Genomic DNA, 20149 nt, shown 5'->3' on the forward strand with positions numbered 1-20149 from the left:
ACTCTGCCTCCAGGATTGTTAAGGCCTGCTTAGGAGTGACTTACAGGTTACTATGTGTCTATATATAAGTAGGTATAGGAATACTATACCTAAGCAAAGGGTGATTACACGACCGTGCCCCAGCTGAGTGATCAGCCAGTTGTGTCTATTTGAGTGGCCAGCCAGGGGTGGCATAGTACATGCTGCAGCCCCTGGTAGGCCTTGGTTACACATATGCCCTAAGTACCTAGGGTACACTTCTAGAGGGCCTGACAAGGTGAACCAATTCCCAATCGTGGATGTACCTAGAGTACATGGTGTAAATTTAGACAGAGTGCATCTGTGCTGTGGGTCTGATTAGCAGGCCCACAGCCATATCTAAGTCGAAAACCAGTAAAGCAAAGCAAAAAGTGGGGGTGACCATAGGAAGCAGACCCTACTCTCCTACACAACCCCCCTCCCCCCCAAACCTAGGGACATTAAACTAACCTTGACCAGTTGAGTCTTCATGTTCTAAGTGGAAATATATGGGGAGTCCATCTGCATTTGCATGGTCAGTCCCAGGTCTATGTTCCACTGTAAAGTCCATCCCCTGTAGAGAAATGGACCACCTAAGAAGTTTGGGGTTTTCACCCTTCATCTGATTTAGCCATAGGAGGGGCTTGTGGTCGGTCTGAATCTTGAAGTGAGTGCCAAACAAGTATGGCCTCAGCTTCTTCAGGGCCCAAACCACAGCAAAGGCCTCCCTCTCTATAGCTGACCAACGTTTCTCTCTAGGGGTCAGCCTTCTGCTTATGAAAGCAATGGGCTGGTCTTGACCATCTATATTCAGTTGTGAAAGTACAGTTCCCACACTCAACTCAGAAGCATCTGTTTGGACTATGAACTCTTTGGAGTAATCTTGACTTTTCAGAATAGGTGCAGTACACATGGCCTGCTTCAGGTCATCAAATGCCCTTTGACAGCTAACTATCCACTGAACTTTCTTTGGCATATTTTTGGAAGTTAAATCATTCAATGGTGTCACAATGGACCCATAGTTTTTAACAAACTCCCTGTAGTACCCAGACAGGCCCAAGAAAGCTCTGACCTGTGTCTGGGTGGTTGGAGGAGTCCAGTCTTTGATGGTCTGGATCTTGCTCTCCAGTGGTTGAATCTGACCCCCACCTACCAGGTGGCCCAGGTACACAACCTTGCTCTGCCCTGTCTGGCACTTTGTGGCCTTGATAGTGAGGCCTGCCTTTTGCAGGGCCTCTAAAACATTCCTCAGGTGGACCAGGTGATTCTCCCAGGTGGAGCTAAAGACAGCAATATAATCTAGAGAAGCTGCACAATAGTCATCCAGTCCTGTGAGAACTTGATTCACCAGCCTTTGGAAAGTGGCAGGTGCATTCTTCAAACCAAAAGGCATTACCACAAATTGATAATGTCCTCCTGGGGTCGAAAATGCTGTCTTGGCTTTTGCATCCTCAGCTAATCTGATTTGCCAGTAGCCTGCTGTCAGGTCAAATGTGCTCAAGAACTTGGCAGAAGCCAGTCTATCAATGAGCTCATCTGCCCTGGGGATGGGATGGGCATCTGTCCTAGTGACAGCATTGAGACCTCTGTAGTCCATGCAAAACCTCATCTCTCTCTTACAATCTTGGGTGTGAGGTTTTGGCACCAGGACTACTGGACTGGCCCAAGGGCTCTCTGAGGGCTCAATAACTCCCAGCTCCAACATCTTTTGGACCTCTGTTCTAATACAGTCCCTGACATTGTAAGGTTGCCTGTAGATTTTACTCTTGACAGGCAGACTGTCACCAGTTTCCACCTCATGGGTGCACCAGCTTCTCTGACTTGGGGTCAGGAAAACAGATGTCTGAAGGACTGAAGTACTTGTCTGCAGTCCTGTTGCTGATGTTCAGAGAGCCTGTCAGCAAAGACTACACCATCTACTGAACCATCATCAGGGTTCTGAGTAAGCAGGTCTGGTAGAGGGTCACTCTCTTCCTCATCTGTAGCCATGAGCAAGCCCATGTCTGCCCTGTCGACATATGCTATGAGTCTGTTGACATGAAGCACCCTGTGGGGGCTTCTGGGAGTCCCAAGGTCCACCAAGTAGGTAACTTCTCCCTTCTGTTCAACTATAGTATGGGGTCCAGACCATTTGTCCTGGAGTGCTGCTGGGGCCACTGGCTCCAACACCCACATGTTCTGTCATGGCTGGTACACAGTCAGTTCAGCCTTTTGGTCATGCCAAGCTTTTTGGAGTTCTTGGCTAGCCTCAAGGTTTTTAGAAGCCTTCTTCATATACTCAGCCATCCTGGAGCGGAGACCAAGTACATAGTCCACTATGTCATGCTTAGACTTCTTGAGAGGTAACTCCCATCCTTCCTTCACAAGCCATAGGGGTCCCCTTACAGGATGTCCAAACAAAAGCTCAAAAGGGCTGTAGCCAACCCCCTTTTGTGGGACCTCTCTGTAAGCAAACAGAAGGCAGGGTAAAAGGATGTCCTATCTTCGCCTCAGCTCTTCTGGTAAACCTTTTATCATCCCTTTGAGGGTCTTGTTGAATCTCTCCACAAGCCCATTGCACTGTGGGTGATAGGGGGTGGGGAACTTATAGTTGACACCACACCCCTTCCACATTGCAGTCAAATATCCTGACATGAAGTTTGCACCTCTGTCAGAAACAACCTCCTTTAGAAACCCCACTCTGGGGAAAACTCCAGGTAGGGCCCTTGCCACAACAGGAGCTGTTGTGGTCCTCAGGGGAATAGCCTCTGGATACCTGGTGGCATGATCCACTACCACCAGTATAAATCTGTGCCCAGGTGCTGTTTGGGGGTCCATTGGTCCAACAATGTCTATCCCCACTCTTTCAAAGGTTACCCCCACCACAGGTAGTGGTATGAGGGGGGCCTTTGTTGTGCCACCTGATTTGCCACTGGCCTGGTAGGTCACACAGGAGCGACAAAACTCCTTTGTATCTTCTGACATGTGGGGGCAAGCCTGCCCCAAGTCTTGTTCTAGCCCAGGTGTCCTGCTAGGGGAGTACCATGGGCCAAGGTAGGAAGGTATGACCAACCTCCTGGAAGCACCAGGCTTGGGGTCTCTGGCCTCTGAATAAAGGAGCCCATCCTCCCAATAAACTTCATGGGTACCTTGAGCATTCCGAGCAGCCTCAGCAGCAGCCTGCTGTCTGAGGGGTTCAAGAGAGGAACAGTCTAATTGTGCCTGCCTCAGATCTGCCCTTGAGGGTCCCCCTGTCCCAAGAAACTCAACCTGATCAGGCTCAAGCTCTTCTAGGACAGTTCCTTCTTGGATCTCAGAATCATCCTCCTGGGAGGACTGATCCTCAACCTGAGGCAGAGGGGAGCAGGCACTGCCTTAACCCTACTGCTCTTTCTCTTGGGTGGTGTCTGGTCCATTGTTCCAGGATCCAGCACCTGTTCAGGTGAGCACTTTTTGGCCTGTGACCTGGTCACAGCAAGTACATGTGCTGATATTCCCCGCATTTCTGCATGGGTCCTATACTCCACCTCAGACGCAACTGAGGTTTCAAGATCATTACCTAACAGACACTCTACAGGAAGGTCTGAACTCACAACAACTCTTTTGAGGCCAGTTACCCCTCCCCAGGAGAAGTTAACAACTGCCACACTATGGGAGGTAGTGGCATTGCTAGTGTTGGTCACTAGGTAATTCTCACCTAGTATGATCTGTTCAAGGTCCACAAAGATAGGTGTCACCATGGTGGCACCTAACTTTGGCACAAGTGTCCCTGTAGGCCTGAGCCATCTTATCATTAATCAAAGGCGTCTGCCTGTACTTGCTCAGATTACTGGGACTTACAGTAGAGGACATTACTAAGTCCCCATCACAGACAAGAACAGCCTGAGTTGGTATTCTGACTAGGCCAGAATCCATCTCAGTTCCCAGGGTCAACCCTACTACACCCTTTTGCTGGGAACCACCACTAACAGCTGTACTAGGGGGAACAGTTGCCTTAGGGGCAATGGTGGTTGGTGCTGTGCCCTTCTTGGTGCACTCGCTAAACCAGTGAGAGACTGACTTACAGTATCCACACCAGGGCTTCTTTGGGCCTTCTTGTTTCGGTTTGTTCTTTTTGGAGCCACCCTCCTGCCTGTGCCTTTTGGGGGCCTGGTGAAGACGTCTGGTCTTTTGGTTTCTTTTGGTTTCTGCTCATTACCCTTCTGGTCTGCTTTTTTTCTGATCACCTCCCTGGTTCTGGTTTTTCTGCTTAATCCTGGTTCTGACCCGTTTGTCTGCCTTCTTTCCCAATTCTTGGGGAGAGGTCCGATCAGAGTCAATCAGGTGCTGATGCAGTAACTGTTTTTGACAATTATTAAGTATTTGCTCTCTCATGATCAAATCATACAATCCTGTATAGTCCTTAACTTGACATCCCAATAACCAGCCTTCCGGAGCCTTAGTGGCACAATCAACAAAATCAGTCCAGTCCTGAGTCTGTGTCTTCTGGGTATCCCTGAACAACAACCTATATTGTTCAGTGGTTAGGCCAAACCTATCAATCAGAACACTCTTCAGGACAGAGTAGTTGTTAGCATCCCCATCACTAACTGTGAGGAGCTTATCTCTACCTTTTTCTGAAAAGGAGAGCCATAAGATTGCTGCCCACTGACTTTGGGGTACCTGCTGCACTTTGCAGGCCCTCTCCAAAGCAGTTATCTATTTGTGGATGTCATCCCATTCTTTGTAGGGGACACAATCTTGCTTAGGTTTCTATTCTCATAGGATCTATCTTTATACCTAGGGATATTGCTGCCACCAGTGGGTTCTAACCCTACTCTCTCTGTGCTCTCTAGCACGAGCAAGCTTCTCTTTGGCCAAGGCCACTTCAAGTTCTTGCCTCTCAATCCTTAGATTAGCCTCCTTCATTCTGGCCTCATGTTCCCTTCTCTGAGGAGAGGTCATCTCTCTCTGAGCAGGGCCATGAGAGCCATGTGAAGCATTAGATTGGAGGGAATCCCTGGTGTGGGATCTTCCTCTCCTCTGCCTCTGGTTGAGCCCACTTGGGGGTCTGTATGGGGGTTGCCCATACTGACTCCCATGTATGCTTAGGTTAGCCTGGCTAAGTCTTCTGACTGGGACCTGGCTGTCTACCTCATGGTACGAATCTTCCTCATCTACCTCATCTGGTACAATAGTATCAGGGGTATCATGTGGAGGACAGGACTTCATCTGTACTACCTGAAGCACCTGTTCTAGGTGTTGGTTGAGCATCATACTCTTCTAAGAGCTCAATCAGGAACCTGAGGGTAGGGTTTGAACCCTGTTTTAGCCTTCTAGAAGTACACAGTTGTCTCAATTCTTGGAAGGCTAAGGCTTCATATCTTGAGGCAGTCCCTAAAGGATCCGCCTCTGCAGGCAGAGATCCACTGGGGTTCGCTGTCTGAGACATGGTCTAGTGAGGTGTGGTGTTGCACCTACCTACACTATTTGTTTTCCTACTAGAACCTCTCTAGGAGTTGTAGTCAGGGTGTGCTAGGCCCTTTGCTCTACAACAGCTAAGTTCAGATGAACTTAAGTATACTAAGACTTGTTTTTATATGTACCTACAGGTACCTATGTGATCTTTCAAATGATATCTGAAGATTACAAGTGGTAAAACAACAGCAAGCTCTAATCCCAACCGCTGCACACCAATAAAAGAAGTTGGCCAGGTATATGGTGTTCACTATTCTAGTGATCACCTTGCACCAGTCCAAACAACCCTTATGGTGATGGTTGCAAGTCAACCTTATAGGCCAGCTATCATAGTGGTAGCGTGGACAGAACAGTCTTAGGCTAAAAGACTCTTGAGGGCATGTAAAGCCAGCTGTTTTACCATATGTAACCCCTTGAATATCAAATGAAAGGACACCACAAGGATATATATAAAATATATATGTATTTATTTCTAACACACTCCTCTGAACTCTTTATGAGGTCAGAGGCCAAAGCACATAAGACACTCAGTTATTATACCTTAAGTTGCACAATTCACGGTTAGGCCCTAGGGGTGAAGAAAGATGCTGCAGGCGACCAGGAGGAAGATGTCCGGGTGGATCCTTCGTGGGACAGACCGTCCCCAGCACCTGGTCGTCGTCGACGCCTCTTGGTCCACGTGGCTGCCAAGACAAGCTTCAAGACAGCACCTGATTGCTCCTCGACGTCTTCTGGTTTCTTCCTGGTTCCACCCGGTCACTGGCTAGTAACCCAGACTCTGTCCCCTCTGCTTTCAGGTCCTCTTCATCCTCGATCCACCCGGACATCTTCCTCCTGGTCGCCTGCAGCATCTTTCTTCAGGTCTCCAAAGGCTCCAACGATGAAACCCGACACATCTTCAAACCTATGCACCCGCCGTCCGTGGGTGAGGTAACGCGAGTACTTCGGTGCTCCCAAGGGTATTGACTATCCAAGTGCCTAAGTCTCTAGTTGTTTCCTCCTAGCTCAACCGCAAGTGTCCTAAATCCTTCTATATCTAACTTCTAAGTTCCCATTGACTTTGCATTGAATCCTGCGTGTGTGTAAAGACACTGCACGCGCCGCCTGTGGGCCTCCTACTTCTGAACTATTGTTAAGACAGTGTAGCCCCAGCGATTCCCTAGGCCCTAGGCCTTTCCTTTTCCCGTGACGTGGTACTTATACCACTTTCTTAATATATGGTTTGCTTCGCCCCTAGGGCCTAACCGTAAATTGTGCAACTTAACGTATAATAACTGAGTGTCTTGTTATGGCTTTGGCCTCTGACCTCATAAAGAGTTCAGAGGAGTGTGTTAGAAATAAATACATATATATTTTATATATATCATGTGTGGTGTCCTTTCATTTGATATTCAAGGGGTTACATATGGTAAAACAGCTGGCTTTACACGCCCTCAGGAGTCTTTTAGCCTAAGACTGTTCTGTCCACGCTACCACTAGGATAGCTGGTCTATAAGGTTGACTTACAACCATCACCATAAGGGTTGTTTGGACTGGTGCAAGGTGAGCACTAGAATAGTGAACACCATATACCAGGCCAACTATTCACAGGCCAGCTGTCGATAACAGATTGATGTATGGAGATAAACTGTTCGAACTTACAAAATGTAGCAGAAAACGCCTCCATGGGTTGAACTGTGTAGCATCTGTATGAAAGACGTAGGTGACCTGAACAGCCCGACACCATTCGATCATAACCTCTTGAGTATTCTCAAAAGCAGCTCTGCTCTAAACAGGATCATGACAAGGCACCTTATCCGTGCTGGAAAACTTCCACGAGTAAGAGCTTCTTGGCTTGTTGGCATTTCAAAGTTGAAGACTTGGAAATCGAAGATTGTTGTTCATTTGGCTCGCTGTGTCCAGTTGCGTTAATAAATGCTGTCCACGAAGAATATTTTCATAACATATTCACATGAATTACTATTGCTTTTTCTAACAATATACTCTCTTTTAACAGATATTTGACGAAAAAGAGGTGATGCATATCTGTGATTGCACTTTGCTTACTAGTGCTCCAAACAAGTGCTAAAGGCCATGTTTTGAGAAGCTGCTTAACTTTGACCAGAATTCAACCTTACAAGAAAAACATGGGACGAAAGAGGTCTACGACTGCTTTTGCAATCTGATCAAGAGGAGATTGTCAGTTTTAGCATTTCTTTTCTTTAAGTGCGGTTTGACATTTCCTATTTAATTTTCACCTTCACCATATCTGTTGGGTTCCAATAACACGTAAGATAATTCATTTTCTTACTGGGGCAATGTGCAAGTTGGCAGTAGGAGACTTAAGCTGTTGAAAAACGGCCAACAAGGTCATTGTTCGGTCTGTTCCATGACAAACAAGAGTCTTGTTTATAGATGCTTAACTGCAACATTTGTAGCAAACACTTTTCAAGGACTCATTTTTGATACGTTACATTTTACATTGTGAACCATATGCCTAATACGACGATATTGGCAGTTTCATATTTCATGTTATTTACCATGACTGTTTGTAAATATGTGTTTATAAGTGTTTACGACCACATCCATTAAATCGTTTTACAATATATGCCAGTACATATGCACTAATATACGGAGGGAATTATGCTCTTTTTATGTGTTTGTCATTATGCTGTCATCCAATGCATTTTGTGAAATGTTCTTTTGGCTTTCATGTATTTAAGTTACCCACATGTAAGTATTATTTTAATGTGTGTAAACAGTATTAGGCCACTGTCTACTTCTTTGCTCTTCTAATCGAGAATTTTAGTGACTGCAGTTCTGCATCTGTACTGTATTCTTGTGCCTGCTAAAATAAACTGCAAGTCTTTATTAAGTGACACATTTAGAAATACATAAACTTGCCTATTATAGCATGAAGAGACTAACTCCATATCATTCAAATGGACGCTGATTCTAGCACATTATGATTACTCTAATATTGTTAGAATTGTATTTAAGAGACCATTTCATACAAGAAGTAGTTTCTAAAAACCCTTTCTGATACTCAGCTGGCCTTTCCCTCCGGTGACATGAATAGCTGATGAATTTGCCATACTTGATGCAACAATTAGAATGGAACTAAACCTGTCGATCTCTTGACATGTCTGTTACAAAGCCCAATTTCTTCTAGTTATTGAAACCTCGCCATTCTAAAATTGGCATCATTGTTTTAGACTAGTGCAGTGCCTTAGATAAAATGTTTTTTATCAAAGCAGTTTAATTCTGGCAAAGACAATCATTCTAACAAAGAAATGCTACGTTTTTCTGTGCAAATGTTATTGTTGAATGCTTGGTTGACGTCTGTTTATGTAAATACGTCTGCACTGTTAAATAAACTTTGCAACTAAAACGTGTTTATTTATTGTATCAGAAGATTAATAGTTAACTAAACATTCCTATTTTGCCTGGAACTGTGTTCATTTGTAAATTTCCCGAAGTGTATGACCGAAAATCACTCCAGTAAATGAGTAAACGTTTAATGATCAAAACTGATATACATTGTTTTACCATACATTGTTATGCTAGTAATTTGTATATCTTGCATTCTTGCCATTCAACTAGCCTTGTAGCACAGAATGAGTTCTGATGCCTCTTAACCTTTCGAGGATTCCATCATAGACCGTTGACTGAATTGGCTTATGGAACAGAGCTGTATCATAATTACTCTATTTCTTTACATTATTTTGAGGGTATTTTCATAGCAACAAATGCGTACACAGCAGATGTGAATGTAGAAAATGGGCCTACGTTTATAATAACTGTGCACAGTACTTGCATACACATATATCACCACGTGTATCACCCTGTGGTGAGGTAGGGAAACCAGTTTGGTGGAATGATTGTGAAGAGCTGAAATGCACCATTGATGGAGCAAATGTGATTTTAATAAAGAAAATATTCTGGAGTCTTGATTAATATGTAGAAAAAGGATGCTAGCATGTGTATTTTTTTAGAGCCCTCTTTCATTTCCAGTCTACCTAGGAATGACGCACACTACCGACATGTTAAGGTTAGAAGCAAGGTATGTGATTTATTTCCATTGGATTTGCTTATAGATCACAACACATACTGTAAGGTATATTCTGAAGGGGTGAAGGAGCTGTGAGAAGTTGGCCTGATATATGATGCTCACTAGTTCTAGTGATCACCTTGTATCAGTCCAAACAACCCTTATGGGGATTGGTTGTAAGTCAACCTTATAGATCAGCTATCCTAATGGTAGCATGGACAAAGCAGTCTTAGGCTAAACTCCTTTGGCATGTGAAGCCAGCTGTTTTACCACATATAACCGCTTGAATACCAAGTGAAAGGACACCACACAGGTTGTTATGAAAATAAACAAGAATTTATTAACTAACATACACCTCTGAACTCTTTATGAGATCAGAGGGCTAAGCACATGACAATCTCTTAGGAAAAATATGTTTAAGTTGCACAATTTACAATGGTGCCCTAGGGGCACAACAAACCATATACTAAGTAAGTGGAATGTGAAAGTCGATAATAGGAATGGAGCTGTCCAGAGGCTGTAGGATCGCTGGGACCACGCAATACTAACTCTAGGTAGGTAATGGGAGGCCCACGGAGCGTGTGTGCAGAGTGTGAACTCACACGCGAGATGCGTAACAGTGTCTATGGACAGTACAGTTCAAGAAAAATGTGAGTACGGACAATCCTGACTAGGTAGAGCTAAAACGACTGTGGAACTGGACAATAGGAGAGTCAAGCTACCCTTGAGCACCGAAATACTTGTTACCTCACCCACGGGCTGCGGGTGCATAGGTGCCAAGTCGTGTCGGGTTCCGGCTTTGAAGTCTATGGAGCCTGGAAGAAAAGATGCTGCAGGCGGTCAGGAGGAAGATGTCCGGTGTGATCCAAGGGTGGATCAGTGAAGAGAAGAACCTAAAAGCAGAGGGGACAATGTTCAAAGTCACTAGCCAGTGACTGGAGTGGAACCAGGAGTGGAACCAGATGTCGTCGTCGCGATCATGTGAGAGTGGACGCTTGTCTCAGCAGCCACGTGGACCAGGTGGTGTCTTCGACGACCAGGATGGAGGCACGAGCTGTCCCACGCAGGCTCTCGCTGTCGGCGGGGTCAGCTTCGGATTCAGTGTCAACAGGCCTTGTCAAAGGCAACCCACGCGGTGAGTGGAAACGGCGTCTGGAGTGGACCAGGAGGGTCCTGGGTGCTCCTCTTTTGGAAGGGAGCAAGGGCTAGTCTGGAGCAACCAGACCAGCAGTGAAGATGTCGGAGTTCGTCGTCTAGGAGGTCACTAGCCAGCCGGCAAGTAACCAATCTGAAAGAGACACGTTAGTGATAGATTCCTTACCTTAGAATATCCCCAGGCGTCAGACTGGATCCGGAAATTTTTTGCGTAGCAATACCCCTGCGCGTCGGTAGGCGTCGTCTGCAGCTCCGCGTCTGTCGTCGGCGTCGTTAGCGCCGGAATGACGTCGTCGGAGTACTTAGACGCTGCCCATGCGCGCTGATGTCAGTTCTTCTTTTTTCCGTGCCAGCTAGCACAGATCCGGAAGAAGCTCTACCCCCAGTCAATTTTCTTCGAGTCTTCAACTCTATCGGTGCCGGTAGGGATGCCCGGGTTCAAGCCCTGCTCGAAGTGCGATCGACTGATGTCGGTCACGGACCCCCATCGCCGGTGCCTGAAGTGCTTAGGCCTCGACCATGACGATCGAACCTGCTCCGACTGCCGGGCCCTGACGTCGAAGGCTAGGCGGGAGCAGTCCTGCAAGCTACTCGAGCTGAGGCAGTCGGCCCCGCGCCGCTCCAGGTCCCGGTCCCACGGGAGGTCGAGGGACAGGTCGCGAGGTCGGAGTCATTGAAGCTCCGGGAGTGGACACCGGTCGTCAGGTTCCAAGTCCTCAGGTAAGAGGCATGAGAGGTCGGAGCGACGTCATCGTTCCTCCGACCCACCCCGACGCTCGCACGATGCGGCCGGGGGCTCGGGCGACACCGCCCACGCGGCTCCGCGGGAGTCACAAGCGCCGCCGCCTGCCCCACACCTTCGGGTCCCTGGGCACGGCGCGACGCCGGAGGAGATCGAGCGGTACCTCATGGCCATGAGGACCCTCCCTCCTCAGTCGGTTTCCGTGACGCCTTCAGGCCCAACGGTTCCGTCTGGAGGTCCTAACGGGTCGGGTGCTTCGGCCCGATGCCGTCGGGCGCTTCGGCCCCGGCGCCGCCGGCGACTTCGGTCTCGGCGCCGCAGGACCTCACCGGATCCGGGGCGTCGCCGGTCGACCTTACGACCTCACCGGCGCTGTCTCCACAGGTGTCGTCCCCGGCGCCCATTGTGGGTGCCGTTCCCAATGTTTCCTGCGGTCCGACTCAGGCGTCGGAACGGCGGCGCTGGGCGCCGATTCCGTCGGCCTTTGGAGATTTTTATCTCCATGAGGAGGCCCTGTCTACTAATCCTGGTTTACAGGACACAGGTGACGAGGAGGATCGGGAGGGGTCCGAGGACCCTCTGGCACAGGAGTGCCAGTCTCAACAGGACTGGACATATGAGCTTGGGGAGGCCAGTGGTATTGACACATCGCCAGACACTGGATTTGTCTCCCCTCCGACTGTGGCTTCGGAGGAGAGTCTAGATATAGCGTAGTGTTGACGAAGGCAGCCAAGGCCTTACACCTTGAGCTCCCCGTTGCGGCCGTGAGGACTAACCTCCTCACTGAGGTCCTCAAACCGCAGTCAAGCTCGGCCGAGCCTCCGCTGCCGTTCAATGAGGCCTTGTGTGACGTTCTTGTGGGCACTTGGTCCAAGCCCGCCACAGGTCCGCATGTGGATAGGAACGTGGCCAGACGCTACCGCCCCGCCCCTGGCGACCCATGCTTTTTGTCCACCCACCCCACCCCTGAGAGCCTGGTCATCCAGGCCTCCAATTCCCAGACCGCATTCCCGTCGGCCCCGCCCGACAGGGAATCCAAGAGATATGAACAGTTCGGGAAGAAGGTGTTCTCGTCTGCTAGCCTAGGGCTGCGGTCTGTTAATACCGCCTGTCTCTTGGGCCGCTACACCCACACTTTGTGGGACACGGTTGCGGACGTGCTGCCACAATGCCCGGAGGAGGTCCTGGCTAAACTCGCCCAAACCCTTGCGGAGGGACGAGATGCAGCGCGTTATTCCATTCGGTGTGGGCTGGATACAACGGACTCACTGGGCAGGGCGATGGCAACGACGGTGGTGGTTTGACGCCACGCCTGGTTGAGGTCCGCCAACTTCTCGGCCGATGTCCAGGCCACTCTTTTGGATATGCCGTTCGATGGCCGTCGCCTCTTCGGCGATAAGGCAGACCATGCGCTGGAACGTTTCAAGGACTCCAGGGCTACGGCCAAGTCCTTGGGCCTCTCGGCCCCACGCCAACAATCGGGTGCCTTTCGTGGCCACGGAAGGGGCACCCCCACACGTGCTGCCAGCCACGCCCCGCAGAATGTCCAACAGCGCGGTGGTGGCCGTGGAAACTGCAGTGGCGGCGGTCGGGGACAACGGCGAGGCCAGTCCACACCTCCCTCCACAGCACCCGCCTCAAAACCTTCTGAGTTTTCAGGCCCATGTGAGGCCTGTGGGAGGCAGGATTCACCATTACCTCTCCTACTGGCGCACTATCATGTCGGACAGGTGGGTGCTGCAGATCGTCCGAAGGGGCTACTCCCTCCCCTTCGGGGCGACCCCTCCATCCATGCCACTGCAATGCCACTGCGTGTCGGGGGATCACTTGCAACTTCTGCAAGAGGAAGTCACGGCCCTCTTGGCCAAGGGGGCCATCGAGCGTGTTCCTGGGCTAGAAGTAGGGTGTGGATGTTACTCCCACTACTTTCTGGTACCCAAGAAGGGCAAAGGGGACCTACGCCCTATCTTGGACCTACGGAACGTCAACGGCTTCCTCCAGAAGGAGACGTTCAAGATGCTGACTTTGGCTCAGGTCCTAGCTACCCTGGACCCAGAAGACTGGCTGGTAGTGTTGGACTTGCAGGACGCCTATTTCCACATCCCCGTCCTGCCGGCCCACCGGCGTTACCTGCGATTCACGGTAGGCCAAGAGCACTTTCAGTTTACCGTGCTCCCCTTTGGCCTTACCAGCGCCCCACGGGTGTTCACGAAGGTGATGGCGGTGGTCGCAGCTCATCTGCGTAGGTTAGGGGTATCAGTCTTTCTCTACCTAGACGACTGGTTGTTGAAGGCGGGCTCGCCCCAGACAGTCGTCAGCCACCTCCAGACTACGGCCGACCTCCTGCACTTGCTGGGGTTCTCCATCAATGTGCCGAAGTCACACCTGTGTCCCTCTCAGAAGCTCCTCTTCATCGGAGCGGTTCTCGACTCGGCGCAGTTTCGGGTATACCCGCCCGAACAGGGGGTTCGGGATATACAGGCTCTGATTCCCATCTTTCAGCCGTTATCCCGAGTCTCGGTCAGGTTGACGCTGCGGCTTCTGGGGCTGATGGCCTCCTGCATCCTTCTGGTGCATCACGCCAGGTGGCGGATGCGGGCTCTGCAGTGGGACCTGAAGTTTCAGTGGGCCCAGCATCAGGGCAACCTGTCCGATCATGTCTTGATCTCGGAGGGCACTGTGAGACAACTGCAGTGGTGGCTCACGGACCGCGACTGGGTCAGTGGCAGATCCCTCTCCCTACCCCACCCGGAGCACATGGTTGTGACGGACGCGTCCCTCCAGGCCTGGGGAGGCCATATGGGAGAGGTGGAGATCAGAGGCCTCTGGTCTCCGGCGGAGTACCGGCTCCATATCAACATGTTGGAGCTGCGGGCGATTCGTCTAGCACTGAAGGCATTCCTCCCCTCTGTCCGGGGGAGTGTAGTGCAAGTGTTCACCGACAACACCACCGCCATGTGGTACTTTATTCATTGCCTGATTCTACCGGTGCAGCCGAATTGAGGTGCTGACGCCGGTAGTCGCGGAATAACCGCCGCCATCTTGGGCAATATTTACAACATTGCCATCTTGGGCAAGGCAGGGTAGCGGTCCAGCTTCTGGACGATTCCCACCCTTCTGTCATGTATAAAAACAAACTATCTGCACGTCCGCGCAGCGGGCGGGCCTAAGGCAAGCCCGTCTGCGCCCGTCCGCGCCTGGCACGGGCCTAGGGCCAGTCCCCCTGCCCAGCTGACGAACAAGATCTGTGTAAGCTGGACCAGAGAACAGCTTATACAATTAGGATCGGGCTCCTGTGCAGCTTCGGCCCGCTGCCCCCCAAATAATTTAGATGGCCACTCCTTTTATTGCGTACAGTGCAACTTGATTCTCCCTCCCTGGAGTGAACGCATTCCGCCACTTACCCCCTCCCCGAGCACTACACGTATATTAAAAGCAGCTTTGATCAATTGTAGATCTCTCCCCCGCCACACAAATGAAATTTGGTCTACTCTAACTACCTACAGCTGGGACATATTATTCCTCACGGAGTCTTGGATAAAAAACACTTCAAATCCAGATATCTATCTAGCCACCCCCCCGGACTATCGTTTCTTGGGCATCAACCGAGAAGGTAAAACGGGGGGTGGATTGGCCATCATGTTTAAATCTCACCTCAATATCACCATCAAAAAACTTACTAACATTGGGCTGATTGAAGCCATGTATTTTTCGATTGCAGATTCCGCGGCGGTCTACTTAACCGGCATTCTAGTCTACAACCCACCAAAAGCGTCACCCTCCTCTCTAACGTAGCTGGTTCATATTATAACAGATCTGTCTCTCAAGCACCCGCACTTCATAGTACTAGGTGATTTCAACCTACATGCCGATGATTCTGCCTGTTCCCAAGCTATCCGATTCTTAGATTCTCTTCAGAGCCTGAGCCTGACGCAACTAATCCAAGGCCCGACACACGTGGCCGGCCATACATTGGACCTAATTTTCTCTAATATCCCGGGTACCATCACCCACCCTACCCTCCCCCTTACCTGGTCCGACCATTATCTTCTCTCGGTCGACATCCCACTTGCTCCAGCACCGATTCCGGTGGAACTGGGAACAGACCAAAGGAGAAAATGGCACAAAGTTACGTGCACTGCCTTAGAGCCTGTCTTTAGATGCCCCCTGGAGCCTCACATAGAGGACATCGATGTTTGCGTTACCAAGTTCAATGAGACCTTACTGTCTGTGATTGACGGTATTGCCCCATCCCTACCAGTTTCGTCTGCGAGATCCCGCCCCTCAGCTCCTTGGTTCTCAGCAGCCCTGCGTGAGGAAAAAAGCCGCTGCAAAAAATTAGAACGCAGCTGGAGACTAACATATGATACAGAGGCAAAAAGTATTTACAGAACGGCTTTAAAGAAATTTACTAAACTAAAAAAGTCTGCCATGAGAGAGTTTTTTGCCTTGCAAATTAAACGCGCAGACAACTCGGCAAAAACCCTGTTTAATATTGTTGAAGACTTTGTCAAACCCCCTGCTATGACACCTAATAATCTATCCAACCAGTCCCTTTGTAATGGGCTATCAGATTTCTTTCAGGAAAAAATCGAGAAAATCTCATCTTCCTTTCCTCCAGTCTCTGCATCCGAACAATCCTTTTCCCCTGTCTCAAGCAGCCATGACATTGTTCCTGCCCTAGTTGCGTTTAAGGACCTCACCCCAGATCTTGCACTTAAATTACTTACACAGGGCAAATCAGGTTCCCCTCTGGATCCGGCCCCCCCTAAGGTCATGAGTGATCTTGCTACCCTATTGATAGAGCCACTTACTTCTATATGGAATGCCTCATTACATCTAGGCCAATTTCCCACTGCTTGGAAAGAAGCCATGCTTGTGCCTATCCTGAAGAAAACCGATGCGGACCCCACGCAATTCTGCAATTACCGTCCCATTTCCCTCCTCCCGAAACCAGCTAAGGTCTTGGAAAAGGCCGTCCAACTACAACTCGCAGAATATTTGGAGACCAACTCTTTACTCCATGACTCCCAGTCAGGTTTCCGTACGGGTTTTAGTACGGAAACCGCACTGCTAGAAGTGTCGGTGACCATTCGAGAATGTGTGGATAGGGGCGAGGAGGCCATGTTGGTCCTCCTCGACCTATCCGCCGCTTTCGAATCGGTGTCCCACAAAATACTTTTAGAGCGATTGGAGCAGATTGGACTGGGCGGCTCTGCCCTGTTGTGGATTAGCTCCTTTCTCCAAGGACGAACGCAGAGGGTTCTTCTCAGACCGTTCAAATCTGAGTGCAAACCACTTGTTTGTGGAGTCCCGCAGGGCTCGGCTTTGAGTCCATTATTCTTTAATGTCTATCAGGCCCCTTTGGCCAAGGTAGTTGAATCATGCGGGATCAGAGTGATCTCTTATGCTGATGATACACAGCTGATATTTTCTTTTAGAGATCACTCTGATTCCAGCCTCTCTTGCTTCCGCCACTGTCTGGGCGAAATCTGCTCTTGGATGGCTTCCAACCATCTTCGACTTAACACCGACAAGACGGAGGTCTTGTTTTTCAATCAAAAAACATCCATACCCTCCACATTGTGGTGGCCAACGGTACTCAACCCCCCTCCCATCCCGGTCCATTCCGCTCGCAACCTGGGGTTCCAGTTTGACGACACGCTCTCCTGCAGCCCTCAAATTAACAAGGTTACGGCAGCCTGTTTTGGAAAATTAAGGATGATGAGAAAGATCTTCCCATTCCTGCCGATAGACGCTCGCAGAACGGTCACACAGGCCTTAATTACCTCCCATTTGGACTATGCCAACAGCCTTTATGCGGGGGCCCCGCTGTACCAAATTGAACGCCTACAAATAGTTCAAAATGCGGCTGCGAGACTGATTGGCAACATCCCCTTCCGACACTCGATTTCTGCGTTTCGCAAAGAGCTCCACTGGCTCCCAATAGCCAGTCGTATCAAGTTTAAAATACTCACTCTTGCTTTCCGGGCTCTGAACGGTACTGGACCGGAATATCTAAGAAAGAGATTAATATTATCTCACTCAGTCAGATCCTTACGTTCCAATAATCTACGCCTCATGATTGTTCCGCGATTCCGCCGTACTAGAATGGGCGGCAGAGCCTTTGCAGTCCTTGCTGCCAAACATTAGAACAGCTTACCTATAGACCTCATATTTGCTCCCTCTGAGGCACTGTTTCGTAGCCGTCTGAAGACGTGGCTATTTTCATCAATATAGGTAGATCCTTCCCTCCTGCTTACAGTTTTAGCGCCGGGACACCCCCGTTGGGGGTAGCCGTGCGCTCTACAAGATTCATAAATAATACTGCAACAAACAAGGCGGGGTGGGGTCGTGGACCCTATGCCAGGAGGCTCTGCGCCTCTGGCAATGGCTGGAACATCAGGGCGTGACCCTGGTGGTTCAACACCTGGCAGGCTCTCTGAATGCCAGGGCAGACTAACTCAGCCGTCGGTGCATGATGGATCACGAATGGCGTCTGAACTCGGACGTGGTGCAAGGTTTCTTTCAGCAATGGGGAGAGCCTTGGTTAGATCTGTTCGCCACCGAAGAGAATGCGCAATGTCATCAGTTCTGCGTGTTGGAATTTCCAAGGTGGCACTTGCTCGGAGACGCTTTTCGTCGCGAGTGGAGTTGCGGTCTATTGTACGCCTTTCCGCCTATACCACTTCTGCCCAGAGTGCTGAAGAAGATCAGGCGCGACCGGGCCCAAGTTATCCTTTTGGCTCCGGACTGGGCACGAAGATACTGGTATCCCGAGCTACTCAGCATGTCAGTCTATCCCCCGATTCGTCTGCCTCTTCGGGAGGACCTTCTGTCGCAGCAGCAGGGGACGGTGCTCCACCCAAACCTGTCCAGTCTCCACCTACAAGCTTGGAGATTGAGCGGCGACAGTTGAGGCCATTTGACTTGCCTCCTGAAGTCTGTGATATCATTCTGGCAGCCAAGCGTCCCTCCGCAAAGTCGGTATACGCCTGCAGGTGGAACAGATTTGTGGCATGGTGCACAGCAAAGGCTGTGGATCCTCTCTCTGCACCCCTTTCTGAAGTGCTGCTCTTCCTTCTTTCCCTGGCCCAGCAGGGCTCTGCTCTGGGCACTCTTAAAGGGTACCTTTCTGCTCTTTCCGCCTTCTTAAGGCTACCTGATCAGCCTTCCTTATTCAAGTCCCCCATTGTAAATAGATTTCTGAAGGGCATCACACACATGTTCCCTCCTGTTCCCTTCGTGATGCCCCAGTGGGACTTGAATCTTGTTCTCCCTTATCTGATGTGTGCTCCCTTTGAGCCGCTCTATAACTGTCCTCTCCGTCTTCTCACATTGAAGACTGCTTTCCTGGTCGCCATCACCTCTGCCAGGAGGGTGAGTGAGCTCCAGGCTCTTTCTTCTACTCCACCTTTCCTATCTGTTCATCCAGACAAGGTGGTTTTACGTACACGGCCTTCCTTTCTGCCCAAGGTTGTCACGGCCTTCCACATCGGGCAGTCCATTACTTTGCCCACCTTCTTTCCACCTCCGCATCTCTCGAAAGAGGAAGAGAGGCTCCACCGTCTGGATCCAAAACGTGCGCTCTCCTATTACCTAGATCGCACACGCCAATTCCGGGTGGATGACCAACTCTTTGTTGGTTACGTGGGTGCGAAGAAGGGTAAGACAGTACACAAGAGGACCATTTCGCGGTGGATCATCTTGTGTATTCAGGCATGTTACTCCATGGCGAAAAAGGAGCCCCTTGCTGGACTGCGGGCTCATTCCACTTGTGCCACGGCAACAACAACTGCCCTGGGCCGAGGAGTCCCCTTACAGGACATTTGCCAGGCAGCGACGTGTGCCTCGCTGCACACGTTCGGGAGACACTACTGCCTGGACAGTCAAGTCCGGAGGGATGGCTTCTTTGGCCGTTCCGTCCTCCAGGACTTTCTGGTGTGATATTGGTTCGCAGACCCACCACGGGGTTGGTATTGCTGGGGTATCTATTCTAAGGTAAGGAATCTATCACTAACGTGTCTCTTTCAGATGCACAAGTTACTACTTGTGTAACGATATATCTGTAAGAGACATTAGTTAGTGATAGAATCCTTACCGACCCACCCATCCTCCCCGTTCTGCGAACCGATATCTAGGGTTAAGGTCACCCCCTTTCAGGGCCCTAGTTTCATGGCACCAGTGTTGGTTCTATCATGGCTCTGCGTATCTGGCGCGGAAAAGCTGTGTATCAGAACTGACGTCGGCGCGCATGGGCGGCGTCTAAGTACTCCAACGCCGTCATTCCGGCGCTAACGACGCCGACGACGGACACGGAGCCGCAGACAACGCCTACCGACGCGCAGGGGTATTGCTACGCAAAAAATTTCCGGATCCAGTCTGACGCCTGGGGATATTCTAAGGTAAGGAATCTATCACTAACTAATGTCTCTTACAGATATATCGTTACACAAGTAGTAACTTGTGCGACAAGGCATCGAGCAGCAAACAGGCAGAAGGGTCCCACGCAGATCTCGTGGATGCTGGAGGGCTGCTCTTCGGTGCAGGAGCTGCTCGGGGTCGGGGCTTCTCAGTCCCCAAAGCACTTGGACGAGGATGCCTCTGAAGTCGTGCTGGAGCGAAGTGCTGCTTCTTTCAAGATGGCCGGTCCCACGTGTCTCGTCGCAACAACGGATCTCAGCTGTGCTGCAGATGTAGGTAGAGGTCGGAGAGGTCTGGGAATCCGGGTCTCGTCGGGCTCTGAAATCTGGATCCTTGCAGGAAGACGACAAAGGGAAGCCGCTGGA

At 50.1% G+C, this 20149-nt stretch overlaps 1 protein-coding gene across 16 annotated transcripts in view; it reads left to right on the top strand.

The window, feature by feature from the left end:
- MAP7D3 (MAP7 domain containing 3) overlaps nt 1-8803 on the top strand; it is a 1137171-nt gene extending 1128368 nt beyond the window's left edge. For all 16 annotated transcript variants that reach the window (XM_086918652.1, XM_086918653.1, XM_086918658.1 and 13 more), the window contains one exon: nt 7430-8803. In XM_086918652.1, coding sequence (XP_086774778.1) covers nt 7430-7437 — 8 coding nt within the window. In that variant the 3' untranslated portion in view covers nt 7438-8803. The remainder of the gene's footprint in view (nt 1-7429) is intronic.
- The last annotated feature ends 11346 nt before the right edge of the window (nt 8804-20149 follow it).

This window comes from Lissotriton vulgaris, chromosome 4_1, assembly GCF_964263255.1.
Source record: "Lissotriton vulgaris chromosome 4_1, aLisVul1.2, whole genome shotgun sequence".
Classification (NCBI taxonomy): domain Eukaryota; kingdom Metazoa; phylum Chordata; class Amphibia; order Caudata; family Salamandridae; genus Lissotriton; species Lissotriton vulgaris.